General features: G+C 52.8%; 2 protein-coding genes across 6 annotated transcripts; both read left to right on the top strand.

Moving 5' to 3' along the window:
- Positions 1–227: 227 nt before the first annotated feature.
- RBM42 (RNA binding motif protein 42) lies at positions 228–7,702 on the top strand. Of its 5 annotated transcripts, none has more exons than XM_020871794.2 (10): positions 228–462; positions 702–846; positions 2,131–2,215; positions 2,321–2,395; positions 3,939–4,004; positions 4,104–4,258; positions 4,721–5,053; positions 5,366–5,483; positions 7,184–7,378; positions 7,459–7,702. In XM_020871794.2, the coding sequence occupies exons 1-10, from the start codon at positions 335–337 to the stop codon at positions 7,569–7,571; spliced, it is 1,413 nt and encodes a 470-aa protein (XP_020727453.1). In that variant the 5' UTR covers positions 228–334; the 3' UTR covers positions 7,572–7,702. The 5 variants fall into 5 exon arrangements, with proteins under 5 accessions (XP_020727453.1, XP_020727452.1, XP_020727454.1 ...); XM_020871793.2 differs by having other exon boundaries at positions 4,083–4,258; XM_020871795.2 differs by lacking the exon at positions 3,939–4,004 and having other exon boundaries at positions 229–462.
- Positions 7,703–11,466: 3,764 nt separating this feature from the next.
- ETV2 (ETS variant transcription factor 2) lies at positions 11,467–13,801 on the top strand. The gene is made up of 6 exons (XM_020871799.2): positions 11,467–11,536; positions 11,635–11,712; positions 11,987–12,064; positions 12,322–12,780; positions 13,229–13,341; positions 13,587–13,801. The coding sequence occupies exons 1-6, from the start codon at positions 11,467–11,469 to the stop codon at positions 13,785–13,787; spliced, it is 999 nt and encodes a 332-aa protein (XP_020727458.1). The 3' UTR covers positions 13,788–13,801.
- Positions 13,802–14,695: the final 894 nt, after the last annotated feature.

Below are 14,695 nucleotides of genomic sequence, written 5' to 3'. Positions count from 1 at the left end.
GTTCTCAAAGGTCAAGTTTTCACTTTAGGGTCGGGCCGTCTGTCTGGGTTGCACGCCCCTAAACGCAGTTTCTTCCATTGACTCGTTTCTCCGGCACTCTGACTGGCCTATATTTCTCCTTGGGGGCGGGCCCTCTGGGTGTGGCCAGGTTCTCATTGGCCCTCACTTCAAAGGCCAACCCTGTTGACGTAAGGTGTCATGTATCAGCGCCCGTCGCTTTCGCTGATACGTCATCCGCGGGCGCCAACCCTGACGTAGCCAGAGAGTATACAGCGGAACCGGCGGAGGCGTCTGAGCTGAGGCGGTAATACCGGCGACAGCGACGGTAGCAGCGATGGCCGGAGCGGGGCCAGCCCCGGGCCTCCCGGGTGCAGGAGGACCTGTGGTTCCGGGCCCTGGTGCCGGCATCCCGGGAAAGAGCGGCGAGGAACGCTTGAAGGAGATGGAGGCGGAGATGGCCCTGTAAGGCCCGCGATAGGGAGCGATTAAAGCCATCCTAGAGTCAGAGTCCACGAGCCCTGGAGCCTCCAGGCCCCGATAGACTCGATATATAGTTCTGTCTTGGGGATATGGGACTTTCGGGATTGTGGGGACGAGAGTTAAGGAGGAGAGGTTGGCAGGGGTGAAGGCGCTGTCGCGATATACCCACCGTTTCAGAATTGGTGCAAGGTCCTGAGCTGTGGTGTGTCCTGCCTTCCCAGGTTTGAGCAGGAAGTTCTGGGGGCTCCCGTAACAGGAATCCCAACTGCCGTGCCTGCGGTGCCTACAGTCCCCACGGTTGAAGCGATGCAAGTCCCAGCAGCTCCTGTGATCCGCCCAATTATCGCGACCAACACATACCAGCAGGTACGGCTGACATAAGGCATAGAAGAGAGCACAATGCCTCAGACACACGTTTGTATACAGAGAGCTGTTGACATGCTGGCTTGTTGATTAATTAGCAAGACAAATATTTTAGGTGTCAGGCAGTGAAGACTCAGTAAGGACTGAGACAATAATTCTGCCCTTTGCAAGCTTTTATTCTAGATCATGGTGGCCAGTAGAACTTTTTGCAATGATGGAAATGTCCTGTATTTATTTAAAATTCGTATTAGAGTTACATAGTTCCTCAGTCTCATTAATGACATTCAAGTTCTCCATATTTAACTATATGTGACTAGTGGATAAAGAGATTACCAAAAGTGAACAAGTAAATGAAATTTGTTCATTCTCTCGACAAATAATTTTCAGGTGCCTCTTCTGTGCCAGGTGCTAATCTTGACCCTAGACATATAGCAGAGAATAAAACAGAGAAACAGTCACTACCTTTTTGGAGTTTCTATTTTACTGTGGAGAGACAGATTAAAGTAGATTAAAAAGGCAGAATTTTATCAGCATGGTCAGGGAAGACCTTTCTGGGAGGTGATATCTAAGCAAAGATATAAAGAGCATGATGGAGGGAACTATGCAGATATCTTGGGAAAGAGTATTCCCAGACAGCTGTTGATCAGCAAAGACCATGAGGTAGGTGCATACCTGACGTGTTCAAAGACCATCAGGGAGAGCAGGATGGCTGGAATGGAGTGAGCAAGGGAGAGGATAGGAGGAGATATGGATAGAGAGGTGATAGAGACAGATCTAGTAGGACCTTGTGGATCACCATAAGGACCTTGGTTTTTACTCTAGGATAAGAAGCAGTTGAAGGACTTTGAGCAGTGGGGTGATATGGTCCAACTTAGATGTCACCAGGGTCACTTTGGCTGTGTTTAGAAGACAGATTGTAGGGGGCCAGGGCAGAATCAAGCAGTCGAGGAAGAGGCTACCGTCATACTCTAGGCAGGAGATATTGGTGGCTTGGAGCAGGGTGGTGGCATGGGAGATGAGGAGGACAAGCTGGACATAATTTCAGGTAGTGCTGAGTGCTTTGGGGAAGATGAAGCAGAATGATGAAGTTGCACCAGGGAGGGACTAAGGACACCTTGAGCTAGTGTGATCCCAGAAGCCTCTCTGAAAAGTGATGTTTTAGCTGAGACCTAAAGTTTGAGAGATAGCCACACAGTGCAAAGAACAAAACCCTTGGTTCCCAGGTGAGCCTGCCAGGCAGCTTGGGGGCACTGAGTCAGACTCCTCACCCCAACCCCCATCCAACAGGTCCAACAGACTCTGGAGGCCCGAGCAGCCGCTGCAGCCACAGTGGTTCCTCCCATGGTGGGGGGCCCACCTTTTGTGGGTCCAGGTAAGTAAGGAGTGATGGGACGAGGGAAGCAGGGTGGTAAAAAGGGAAGCCTGGGACTCTCCCCTTCCCCCCTCCCCCCCATCCTCATCACTCCCCTCCCAACAGTTGGCTTTGGCCCTGGTGATCGGAGTCACCTGGACAGTCCAGAGGCTCGAGAAGCCATGTTCCTGCGGCGAGCAGGTAGGTCTGAGGCCAGAGAATCCCACATTTCACCAAGCACTCTTGTTTTGACTACTTCACCCTCTCCATTTCATCCCCAAGATATCATTGTCTTTCTGAAGCATAAACCTAATCATGTACTTCGTTGATTTTGCCTTAGTAAGGCTTTATTGAGTCATTGCAAACCAGCCCCTTTATTGTGACTCCTAATCTGTATTCTTTGCTGTTTCTTCATAGCACTTCATGTGCTATAAAGCTGTATAGCCTTATAACAAGTTATACTACTTACTTGTTTATTATGATTATCATCTTTTGCTTCCTCTAAAATATAACATCTGTGAGGGTGCCTGCCATCTTGTAAGCATTACATGCTCTCTGTTGATGGGATGAACAAACCAGACCATTAAACAAGCACCTGTGGTCCTCACCTGACAGTCAAGACCTTACATCAGCCAGCCCCTTGCAGAGAGAGACCCCCATTTCCTTCCCTGGAGCCCCAGACATTGCTGGGATGTGCTAGCAAGGCTCTTGTTGAGGTCCCTTTCCTCTCGTGCTCATTGTCACCCAACTTTTAACCTTCCATACCTATCAACTAAACCAAAATCTAGCTAACCAAAATCAACTAAAATATATTGTCTCCACAGGACACTCTTACTTCGTGTTGTTGAGATGACTTTTATACACACAGTCAATTTTTGTGACATTAACTTCCTTACATGCAGGAAAAGGATATGTATTCTGTAATGGTATGGTGTCATCCCATTAGATCATACTTGTTAATTGTGTCACTTAAATCCTGATAGACTCTTTTACCTGATATCTGAGGTTTAATATCGCCTATAATTTAGTATGGTTTTGATGAAAGTGTAAATCTGACCTAGTCACCCTGCCCAGCTTCCAGCTCTGCTGTGGCACCCTAGTACTCTCCAGAGAACAACCACTGAAACAGTCTTTCAGCCACCAAGACTATGCTTGGATGCCTGCTGACCTCTTGACCATCCTCTTATGATGCTCTCCAACTCCTGACTTCCCCTATTGGAATTACACTAAACTAAAGAGGGGAAGTGTTTGGTTTATAAAGAGAACTTGCCAGTAATATTTCCAAACTTACCCTTTGCATTACCAGCTCTTCATTATCCTTTGGGTCTCACCTCACAGGTTACTTTCTGCCAGAAGCCTTCTCTAGTCCCACTGGTGTCCCTCTTCTGAGTTCCCTCGGTGCCAGCCTCGGTCACCCTGCCTGGGCTTCCCCCGTCCCAGCCCTGATCAGTCTGGCTGTCACTCTGGTGATGACTGTGTTCTTTCCTGCTTTGGACCAGGAGCTCCCCTGGGGCCTGTGGTCTTTAGGTGTGCCCCTAGCATTGCCCAGGACAGGGCCGGGCCCAGAGGAGATCATCAGTGGTACGTGTTTTGCTGAATGAACAAATGAAAAGGACTCTGCATCTCCCAGAGGGTTCCCCAGTCTCTTCAGCAGAATTTCCTGGGTGCTCAGAGCACCCACAGGCACATACCTTGCCCTGAGTGCCCCAGTCCCCCTTGACGCACACCCTCATCTCTCCCACAGCTGTGGCCCCCCAGAGTGCCACTATTCTGCGTCCAGCCTTCGTCCCTCACGTGCTGCAGAGAGCAGGTGAGGGGGCCAAGGTCATCATCCCTGCCACATAACTCCTCCCCAAGTCCTCCAGCTCCCCCACTAACACCCTGACAGATTCTGCTCTTACCTCTGCAGCGGCTGGGCCCCGCCCTATGGCCCTGCGGCCCCCTCACCAGGCCCTCGTGGGCCCCCCCCTGCCTGGGCCCCCTGGACCACCTATGATGCTGCCACCGATGGCTCGGGCCCCCGGCCCGCCCTTGGGCTCCATGGCTGCTCTGAGGCCTCCTCTGGTAAGTTGGTCAGGGAACTGAGGGTCAGGCGCGGTGGACAGAGACCCTCATCCTGGCCTGATGAGCTGTGTCCACCACGTCTGCCTTTCCCCGGCTTTACGTGTCTCTGCCTCTGTCTTCCCCTGTTTCTTCCTGTGGCCATATCATTCTGTTTTTTGCTTTTTTTGAGGGATGTTTAGAGAGAAAACACAAATTATAGGTGTATTTCTCTTTGTGTATCTCTATTTTTCCTTTGATTGTCCCTCTCTTTTCCTGTTTTTATTTTTTTTAGTCCCTGTGTTTGTGTCTCTCTGCCTGTTTCTCCCTGTGTTGGTCTGACAGGAACAGAGACACTGTTCCCTGTCTTGGTGTCTCTTGCCTGCTCTCTGGCCCCGGTGCCCTTGGTCTGTTGTACAGGATAAGGATGAGAGGGAGGTCTGAACCTGTGATCTGGCCCCCCTCATGCCCTCCTTTTGCCCACAGGAAGAGCCAGCAACACCCCGAGAGCTGGGCCTAGGCCTGGGGTTGGGCCTGAAAGAGAAGGAAGAGGCTGTGGTGGCAGCAGCAGCCGGGCTGGAGGAGGCTAGTGCAGCGGTGGCGGTGGGAGCCGGGGGCGCCCCAGCTGGCCCTGCAGTCATTGGGCCCAGCCTGCCACTGGCCCTGGCCATGCCTCTGCCTGAACCTGAACCCCTGCCCCTCCCGCTGGAAGTTGTGCGAGGCCTACTGCCCCCACTGCGCATTCCTGAGCTCCTGTCCCTGCGTCCGAGACCCCGGCCACCTCGGCCTGAGCCACCCCCTGGCCTCATGGCTCTTGAGGTAAGCAGAGAGCAGAGTAGTAGGGGACAGAATGGGTTGGATGGGCAGACAGCAGCCCCTGGGCTTCCCCACACAGAAACACATGTCATCTTCTGTCCATGGAGGTAGGAGGGACCCAGGAAATTGGAAGGTTTGGGAGAATATGGGGAAGAGGGAGGCAGACACACACATACACCTGACACCCAGAAGCATATCCTGTGCTTTAACTATGGAGACAGGAGAACTAGGGGGACCAAATGGGAGAGCCTGAAGAGGGCAGATGGGCCCAAGAGACTCAGATCTAGCCCTTTGTACCCTTCCTTTTCTCTGTAGGTGCCAGAACCTCTGAGTGAGGACAAGAAGAAAGGGAAACCAGAGAAACTGAAGCGCTGCATTCGCACAGCAGCTGGGAGCAGCTGGGAGGACCCCAGCCTGCTAGAGTGGGATGCAGGTGAGTGGGCGCGAGTGCAGGGTCTGTGCTGCTCAGCCAAGGGAGGTGAACTGGGTAGCTCCACACCTCACTGTAGGCAGCCTGTTAGCCCACCTCCTGGAGAGCCAGACTGTGGCTCAGGGGGCAGGCCCGCACCCAGCCACCGAACAGAACTGGGTAAAGGGGATTGGTGCGTAGGACCTCTGGCCCATTTCGTTCATGAGGTGCCTGGCTTGTTAAAGGAGAAAGACCATTCTTTTTTTTTCCCTAACTTTGTGTGAGAAATTTTAAATTTCTCACAGTTGCAGTTAACTATATATCAACCACCTAGATTCAGCAATTAACATTTTGCTATCTTCACTGTAACCCTCCATGTGTATCTTTTTTTGGTTTTTGCTCAATCGTGTGAAGTAAATTATAAATAAGGTTATCACTTCACTCCTAAATACCTTAATATTCACCTCCTAAGAAAAGTAATATTTTCTTTCATATCATTACATGGTTAACACATCTAAGAAAATTACAAGTAACTCTGTGTTATCTCATATTGTTTATATTGTGATTTTCCCAGTTGTCTCCAAACTATCTTCTTATAGCTGTTTTTCCCCTAAACCAGGAGGCATGCAGTTTTGTGTCACTAGATTATCTTTTAAAGGGAATTGTCTCCCTCCCGCTGCTTTGTCTTAGGTATAATAGTTTTTTGAAGTGTTCAGATCAGTTAGTTTATGGACGGTCCTACCCTCTTAAGTTTGTCAGATTACTTCTGCCTGGGGTAAGCTAGCTTGTTCAAGAGTGCCCTCAGTCACCACGGAAGCTGTGAGGCAACCACAGTGGTAGCCAAGGGAAGGGGCCTAAGTCCCAGCCCACCCCTTTACTTCTGCCTCTTTTCCTGGGACCATCTGCCCACCCCAGGCCAGAGCCATACAGCACTGGCCTAGAGGTGGCTAGGTGGTAGACCCTAATTCTGTGACCTTGGACAAGTCACTCAGCCTTTCAAGCCTCATTTTCCAGTAAGGGGATAATAATAGTATATGCTCATGGGGGAAGGGATCCTTTGAGCTTGAGCACATTTGGTCAAGACCAGGCTCAGCCCAGGAGGTATATCCAAAAATGGCAGCTGAAGTTGACCTTGGAGAAGAATCAGGCAGTGTGTTCAAGTTTCAGGGACTCAAAGGGGATCGGAGTGGGCTTTGCAGAGGAGGCAGAGCTGAGGAATGATGAAGTCTGCGGTCCTGGGGTGACATTATGGCAACCAGTGGGTGTCAGGGGCCCAGGGAGTGTCCATGGAGAGGTGTTCAGGAGACCAAAGGGTGCTGGGGGCTCAGAGGACAGGCCAGGGCTGTGATGACAAAGGTAGGGGCTTCATCACTGGAGTGGGTGAGGTGGGGCAGGGCAGTGCCATTAATTGAAAGTGAAGGCCCTGGAGCCAGATAGATGCCTGAGTTCTTGTCCCAGCTCTGCTGCTTGCTGATTAACTTTGGGCAGGTGACTTGACTTCTCTGTGCATTGGTGTAAAGGGCTGTTGGGAATGCCAGGTGTGTGAAAACCTTATGGGTGCTTTGCAGAGAGTCTAGCACAGGGTAAATACTATCCAAGTGTTGGCTGTTATAACTAAGAGGACAGAGGGAAGAGGGCTTGGGGGATGCTCCCAGAGAAGGTGGGATCATTTCAGTAACTGGGCCACACATGTGTATCCTCTAATCTTCCCTCTCCCAACCCAGATGACTTCCGGATCTTCTGTGGAGACCTGGGCAACGAGGTGAACGATGACATCTTGGCCCGAGCCTTCAGCCGCTTCCCATCCTTCCTTAAGGCTAAGGTGATCCGCGACAAGCGCACGGGCAAGACCAAGGGTTATGGCTTCGTCAGCTTTAAGGACCCCAGTGACTATGTGCGTGCCATGCGTGAGATGAATGGTGAGTGCGGTCTCCCGTAGGGTCAGTGGGCATGGCAGGCCTCTGGTCTGAGCCTGACCTTGAACCCTCTCTTCCCACAGGGAAGTATGTGGGCTCACGCCCCATCAAGCTGCGCAAGAGCATGTGGAAGGACCGGAACCTGGACGTGGTGCGCAAGAAGCAGAAGGAGAAGAAGAAATTGGGCCTGAGATAGGGTCTGTGGCCAGGCACCCGCTCCCATCCGGCCGGGCGCTGGTTCCTCCCCACAGTTCTTTGGAAAACCCTCAACTGTCTACCCACCCATCCTCCCCAACACCAGTTTCAATAAATTTACGTTCATTTCCATCTTTGGCTAGGCTTGGAAGTACTCTTTGGAGAGCAGGGCTTAGCATCCCCAACTCTGGAGATAGTGGGGAGCCTTGAAAGTTTACATAAACTTGCAGATGGGCGTTTTCAACACTGCTACATGCCCATTAGATCTTCTTGAAACCTCTTAAGTGTACACTGAGCGCAGCCCATTCCTCAGAGGAGGAAGTAGAGGCTTAGCGCAAGGTCAAAGCCAAGGGGAGGCTCACACCAGTGGTCCTCTGACTGCCTTGTGTTCTCAGCACCAGGGTAGTGGGTCTTCTGGACCCGGCCCTTCTGGAGCTCAGAGCTTTCCAGGCTTTCATTCATTCATCCACTGTCATCAAGGACCTGGACAGTGTGTGGTACAGTGGTAACAGTGTTCCTAGCTAATGGTTCAGTGGCAGAGATCGGGCCATTGCCAGACAATGACAGCCCAGAGTTATCAGGGTTGGGATGGGGAACCATCCCTAGGAGTCCAGGAAGGCTTCCTGAAGGCACTGGCCATTTCTGAAACTTTCATTCTCTTCCTATTAATATCATTCTCTCTCCTTGTCTCTGCCGTCCTCACCCTTTAGGTCTCTGAGACTGTTTTCCAGTTTCTTCACTCTGCCAAAACCTAGTCGACTTCTGCTGTCTCTTTGAATGTTTATGCCTCCTTCTGTTTCTCTTGAGTCCCCCTCTGCTGCTTTTCTCTTTCTAATGTCTCTGAGTCTCTCCTCTTTTTCCATCTGTAAGTCTCTTCACAGCTCCAAGCTTGTCTCTGCCTTTCAGAAGTAAGTGTGCATGCAGGATCTTGAATGCCAGACTGAGAGCTTAGATTTTACCCTGAAGGCAGCAGCCAGCGTGAGAAGCTGGGGACTGTCATCACAGATTTGCACTTTAGAGAAAACTGGGGTTCAGGAAGGAGATTGGAGCAGCGACCAGCCAAAGGAGGGAGATGGCATGGGGAGGGGACAAGGGTCTCCCAGGGGCATAGCCATCAGAACCCCAGATTGGGAGGGGAGAAACAATACCGAGGCTTCTCAGGAAACCAGTCACCCAGGAGAGGTGTCAGATTTCCTCTGTTCCGGTCTTCCTCCCTTACTGCCCACTCTGACGTCACATTTTCCAGTCTGGTTAGAGGGGTGAGGGCCTCCTTTCAATGACAGGAAGTGCCCTTCAGCCCCCTGCCACCTGGCTGGACCACCCAGCTCCAGAACCCTCAAACCCCATCCCCACATCACTGGCCCTTCCCTTCTAAATCCCTTCTATTCACTGCAAGCAAGGGAGGAGGTGCGAATGATTCCAGAAAGGAGGGTTTTAAACATGTATTTTAGTCCCAAGGAGAGAGAAGATCAATGGGAGTGAGAGACAGATGGAGAGAGATGGAGGGAATGTAGTGAGCAGAGACTGAGGGGTGGGGAGGAAGACAAAAAGAGGAAGAAATGAGAGTGGTGGGTCAGAGGCAGTACACAGGAAAGGGAGTTGGGGGAAAAGTCCAGTGAGGGAAAGAGATGGAAACAGATAGGGAGGTAGGGAGAGAGAGAGGAACACTTAGAGACAGATGGAGAGGGACTGCGGTCCAGTGGTTAGCATTCCACACTTTTAACTTGTCAAGGGCAAGGGTTCAATCCCTGATCGGGGAGCTAAGATGCCACAACCAAGAGTCAGGCCTGATACAACACAGGACACCAAGCCAGGGCAGGAAGACATGGAGAGAGACCAGCTTCAGGGAGAGGAGGCCCCAGGCCTGATGGGGCACAGCAGATACAAGATTCCTCTCAGACCCCCGGGTTAGATGGATGGAGGGACCAATGACTCCTGAGGGCTCTGTGGTTCAACCAACACAGGGTCCAATCCCAGCACCAGCCACCCTCTGTGTGACCTGGTGAGTGGCTCTTCCTCTTGAGGCCGTTTCCTTTGTGTAACACAGAAGGGCAGTGCCCACACCCCCCAGAATGGCAAGTGGGTAATGATCAAACTGGGTGAATGTTGGAAAAGGTCCATATTAAAGAGGTTTTTTTTTTTTTAATTTTTAACACACAAATTTTTGTATTGGAGTATAGTCGACAAACAATTCGTAGTTTCGGATGAACAGCAAAGGGACTCGGCCATACATATACATATATCCATTCTCCCCCAAACCCCCTTCCCATCCAGGCTGGCACATAACATTGAGCAAAGTTCCATGTGCTATACAATAGGCCTTTGTTGGTTATCCATTTTAAATATAGCAGTGTGTACATGACCTTCTCAAAGTCCCTAACTATCTCTTTCCCCCCAGCAACCATAAGTTCGTTTTCTAAGTCTGTGAGTCTTAAAGGAGTTATTTTTAATGATACATATCTACTTATCAATATTGCAGGATGGAAACAAGCATAGGTTCTGATGTCAAGCAACCAGGGTGTAGGGTTGCCAGATTTAGAAAATAAAAATACAATACACTTAGCTAAATTTGAACTTAAGATAAACAACAAATAATTTTCTAATTGTATGTCCCAAATATTGCATGTGTGTATGTATATGTTGCAAGTATACATGGTTTGGTTTTGCTGAATCATTGGAAAAGTTACAGACATAACACTTCACCCCTAAATAGCTGCATTCCTTAGAAATAGCATTTCATATTATAATAGCATTATCACATCAAAGAAAATGATTCATTCTATATCTCATATTCAGTTCCTACTCAAATTTTCCCCATTTGTCCTGAACATGAAAGGGCACAGATTCTGGAGATGAGGAAAGTGGGAGTAATCCTCAATTTTCCCTTTCATAAAATCAGGATAAGACTAATACCTACCTCGTAAGGGGATTAAACAAAGGCCCACAGTTTGGTGGTATGCAATGAGCCCCCAGTAAATGTCAGCTATTACTATCACTGTTGTTATTGTTTACGTTGTTGTTACTGTCCTTGGAAGCATCCAGAATGTCCTCCTTAAAGCCCTCGGAAGGGGAGAACTGGGCCTGGTGGAGGATCCCAGGTCGATCTACCCCCACCTATCCCCCACAGGTCCCCTGCCGATTGTGACGTCTGTCGACCGGGGGTCTGGCCGGAAATCCCCCTTCCTGTTGCAGATAAGCCTGGCACAGCCCAGCTGACCCCTGGCCCGCTTCCCCCACCACCTCCCATGTCGCAGGATCAAGTCCCCAATCCCCAACCCCCGCCCGGCTCTTGTCACCCCGGAAACACCCCTTGCACCCTGGTCTCAACCCAGCCTGCTGTTTCCCAAGCTCCCGTTCAAGTCCAGGCCAGCCATGCAGCGGGACAACCAAAGCTGCCTCCCAAAGCTACCTGGGAGGCGGCGGTCATCCCCGGGGCCAGAGGGGAGTGGGGCGGGGGTGACACGGCTTGGCCACGCCTCAGCCCCTGCAACTCGACCCCTACTGCGACCCCCAGCTCTGACGTCTTGGAAAATCCGCTCCCCCTGCTCAGGCCCCCAGGGGAGGGGTGCATAGTATGAAATGGGGCTGAGACCCCCGGCTGGGGGCAGAAGGACCTGCCAGAGGTGAGCCATGAACTGGGGGCTGGAAGACCGGGCATCTGGGGGTCTGGTTTCCTGGGTCTGGGGGTCTGGGGGCCCTCACTCCTGGATCTGAGAGGAAAGGACACTGGAGGCCAAATTTCAGGGCCTTGGGGAAGAAGGGAGCAGAGGCCTGGACTCCTCCTTGTGAGGGAAGCAAGAGATGGGGCTCAGACTCCAGGTTCCCTAAGTGTCACGGGCTCACCCTGTGCCCTCCCCCCCTTTTTTTTCAACCCAGTACATTCACAACGGACATCCATGGACTTGTGGAACTGGGATGAAGTATCACCACAGGAAGTGCCTCTGGGGCACAGGACTTCAGGGCTGGGTAGGTCCCAGGGGCTGGGACGATGTGTGTGGGGTGGGTGCGCAGGTGGGGGCCTTCGCTGAACCTGATGGGGCTCTGTCTAACCTCGCTGCCTACAGAAGGATCTGAACTCAACTTCTATATCCCTGAACTGGCACTCCAAGGGGACACGCCGACAGAGGACACATGCTGGAAAGGTGGCTGTGGGCTGGGACCTCTGGGTGCTGGGGAAGAAGGTGAGGCTGGGCACCTAGGTCTGAGGAAGGGGGCATGCTGCTCCTGTGGTTGAACGCAGACAGGGGTGTGGTCTTGAACTGCAGAGGTTGAAGGAGGAGGAGGGGACTAGTGTCCCGAGTCCTAGGTCTGAGTGAGTAGGAGCTGGGATTGAGAACTCTCAGCCCCTGACAAAGTCCACTGGGTGAGTGGCTGAGGGGAGTCTCCAGTCACTGTGCACACCCTTCCCTAAATCAGCTACATCCTTATTTCTTGCAGGGCTCCCACGGACAGACTGGAGCTCTACTCCGTACCCAGAAGCTCAGTGGGGGGCGGGTGAGTGTGTGCGGAGAAGCGCGGGGGGAGGAGGGGACTGGGGTCCTCCACTGTGACTAGAGGTTTAGACTCCGCGAACTATGAAGGGGAAGGGGGCTAGGACGAGGGACACTGTGTCCTTAAGGTGGTATGACCTAGATCCCGGAGCCTAGAGTCCCAGGCGCCACGGCTGAGAGCTTCGACTCCCAGAACCCCAGAGGGGAGCGGGGATCGGGACACCTGGGCTTCTCTCACTTGGGGTCCATTTGTCCTCGCAGAGCCCGCCCCTCAAGCTCTTCCGTGGCCGGGAGACTGGACAGACCTGCCGTGCTCCGGCACCATCCCTTGCAGCGGTGTTTCCCAGGCCCTGGGTCCCGCCCCTTGGAATGGCCCCGAAGGGGCTGCTGGCCAGAATTACGCCACCTCCGCGGGAAGTGCCAACTCGTGGCCGCGCACCCAGGTCGCCTCCAGCTCCACCAGCTGGGACTATTCTATCGGCCCCGACAGCGCCACCTGCTGGGGCATGAGCCTCGGCGGGGAGCCCTGCGCCGACCCAACCCTTCCTAGGGCCGGGCCTCCGGCCTCGGACTGTACCACCTCCTGGGACTCAGGGCTGCATACGGATTGCACCACCTCTTCCAAGGAGTACCAGAGCTCAGATCTCACCACTTGCTCTGAACCCACCCAGCAGTCGGACCGCGCAACCTTGGCTCGTTACCCCAAAACTAACCACAGAGGTGAGGTCCGCGAGATTTTGTCCGATGGGAGCGAAGCGGGCGTCTAATGAAGCGCTAAGGGGGCGGGACTCAGGAAATTGGCGGGGCTCCGGGGCGGGGGGGGCGGGGGGGGCGGCCTCACTGCCGGCTACCTAGGGAGGAGAGGAGTAAGACACAAGTAGTTTCTAGTGTTTCTAGGGAGCAAGGGACGAGGACCTAGGCTCCTGGGTGAGAAGAAAGAGATGAGGATCTGAATTGCCTGGGTCCCCAAGATGGGACAGCCAAAATTCTAAATCTCCGACATGGGGGCTCCGGACGCCTGGGTCCCCAGGCCAAGTCTTAGGTCCCTTAGATGGAGGAATCCGGATTTGTTGGTCTCCGAGGAGGGGCAGATCCAGATTCCTGGGTCATCGAAGCGACATCATCTGGAGCCAGGAAACCTGAGTGTACACTTGTCCCCGCTCCTCAGGTCCCATTCAGCTGTGGCAGTTCCTCCTGGAGCTGCTCCACGACGGAGCGCGTAGAAGCTGCATCCGCTGGACCGGCAATAGCCGAGAGTTCCAACTGTGCGACCCCAAAGAGGTAAGGCAGTTTCCCAGACCCGCCAAGTTCTGCCCAGGTCTCCCAGGGTTCACCTTAGTCCCACCAGCACTTTGACTAGTGCTAGGCCCCGCCCCCAGCCTCGCCTTCTTCTCCAGCCTGCGGCTCTCCGCCTAACCCTCTGCAGACAGACCGGAACCCCGCCCCCGCCCCACCCATCCACCGTCTAGCCCCGCCCTCCCCAACCCTCTCCCGCCCTTTCGGACTAAGCCCGGGCTCCTCGCTAGGTGGCGCGGCTGTGGGGCGAGCGCAAGAGGAAGCCAGGCATGAATTACGAGAAGCTGAGCCGAGGTCTGCGCTACTACTACCGCCGCGACATCGTGCGCAAGAGCGGGGGGCGCAAGTACACTTACCGCTTCGGGGGCCGCGTGCCTGGTCTAGTCTATCCCGACCTTGTGGGAGGCGGGCTAGAAGCAACGACCCAATAAAAATACCCAATCAAGTCTCGTTGTGCTGTTTGCATCCTTCCCACTGATACAAACTACTTCTGCTTGGGAGCCTGTGCGCACCACCACAGCCACATCACACCCCCCGCCCCCGCCCCCCCAAAACCCCATGTGATCCCAGGAAAAACGATGACTAAAACAGACCCAAAACCCTAAGGGGAACTACTGAGTACCCGCTGTGTAATGGGACATGCAGAGGTTTCAAACTCAGTCCCCACTGCGCCTGCCTTGTGCTGGGACCTGCACAGGAATCAGACCCTATCACTAACTTTCCAGTTTACCTACTGTTCCCCTCTTGAAGAGAAGGCTTATATTCTTTAAAAAAGAGCCTACTGTAAAAAAAAGGGGGGGGCCTACTGTGTGCCTTCCCAGTGCTAGGGACCATCAAGGAATTAGACCTAGTGCTTGCCCCCTAAAGGCGTCTACTCCAACCCACGGTACACAGAATTCATACTCCAAGGAGAGCCTACCTGGATCGGGGAACTACTGAGCCTGAAAGAGAGCTCATTAAGTGGTCCTCCTGTGGGCCATGCTGGGGACTTAGCACTGACAAAGACAACTCTGGACCTTGCCCGTAGGAGGTTCACAGTCCAGTGAGGAGACAGAACCCCCCCCCCCCCGCCCCCACCAGACAGGGACAGCCCAGAGTGGTCAAGACTGGGTTGGGGGAACTCTGCAGGGGTAGAGGTGGCCCTCAAAGAGGGACCTGCCCTAGCCTGAGGCGGGAAGTTGGGGGTTGGTCAGGGAAAACTTACTGGAGGAGAAAAATAGCTGATTTAAGAAGTCAGGTAGGAAAAAAAAAGAAGTCAGATAGGCAAAGAAAGTTCCAGTCAGAAGAAATCAAAGGCCTGGAGGCAGATCTCACAGCACTGTTCAATGAATTAAAATAT

The sequence above is a fragment of the Odocoileus virginianus genome, chromosome 20, assembly GCF_023699985.2.
Source record: "Odocoileus virginianus isolate 20LAN1187 ecotype Illinois chromosome 20, Ovbor_1.2, whole genome shotgun sequence".
Taxonomy (NCBI): Eukaryota; Metazoa; Chordata; class Mammalia; order Artiodactyla; family Cervidae; genus Odocoileus; species Odocoileus virginianus.
The sequence above is the reverse complement of the archived record's forward strand: the minus strand, read 5'-3'. Positions and strand labels throughout refer to the sequence as shown.

Coding starts and splice junctions, on each gene's coding strand:
- ETV2 (XM_020871799.2), top strand. CDS start 11,467: ATGGACTTGTGGAACTGGGATGAAGTATCACCACAGGAAGTGCCTCTG. Junction 11,537..11,634: donor GCACAGGACTTCAGGGCTGG/GTAGGTCCCAGG, acceptor CGCTGCCTACAG/AAGGATCTGAACTCAACTTC. Junction 11,713..11,986: donor AGAGGACACATGCTGGAAAG/GTGGCTGTGGGC, acceptor TCCCTAAATCAG/CTACATCCTTATTTCTTGCA.
- RBM42 (XM_020871793.2), top strand. CDS start 335: ATGGCCGGAGCGGGGCCAGCCCCGGGCCTCCCGGGTGCAGGAGGACCT. Junction 463..701: donor ATGGAGGCGGAGATGGCCCT/GTAAGGCCCGCG, acceptor CTGCCTTCCCAG/GTTTGAGCAGGAAGTTCTGG. Junction 5,484..7,183: donor CCTGCTAGAGTGGGATGCAG/GTGAGTGGGCGC, acceptor CTCCCAACCCAG/ATGACTTCCGGATCTTCTGT.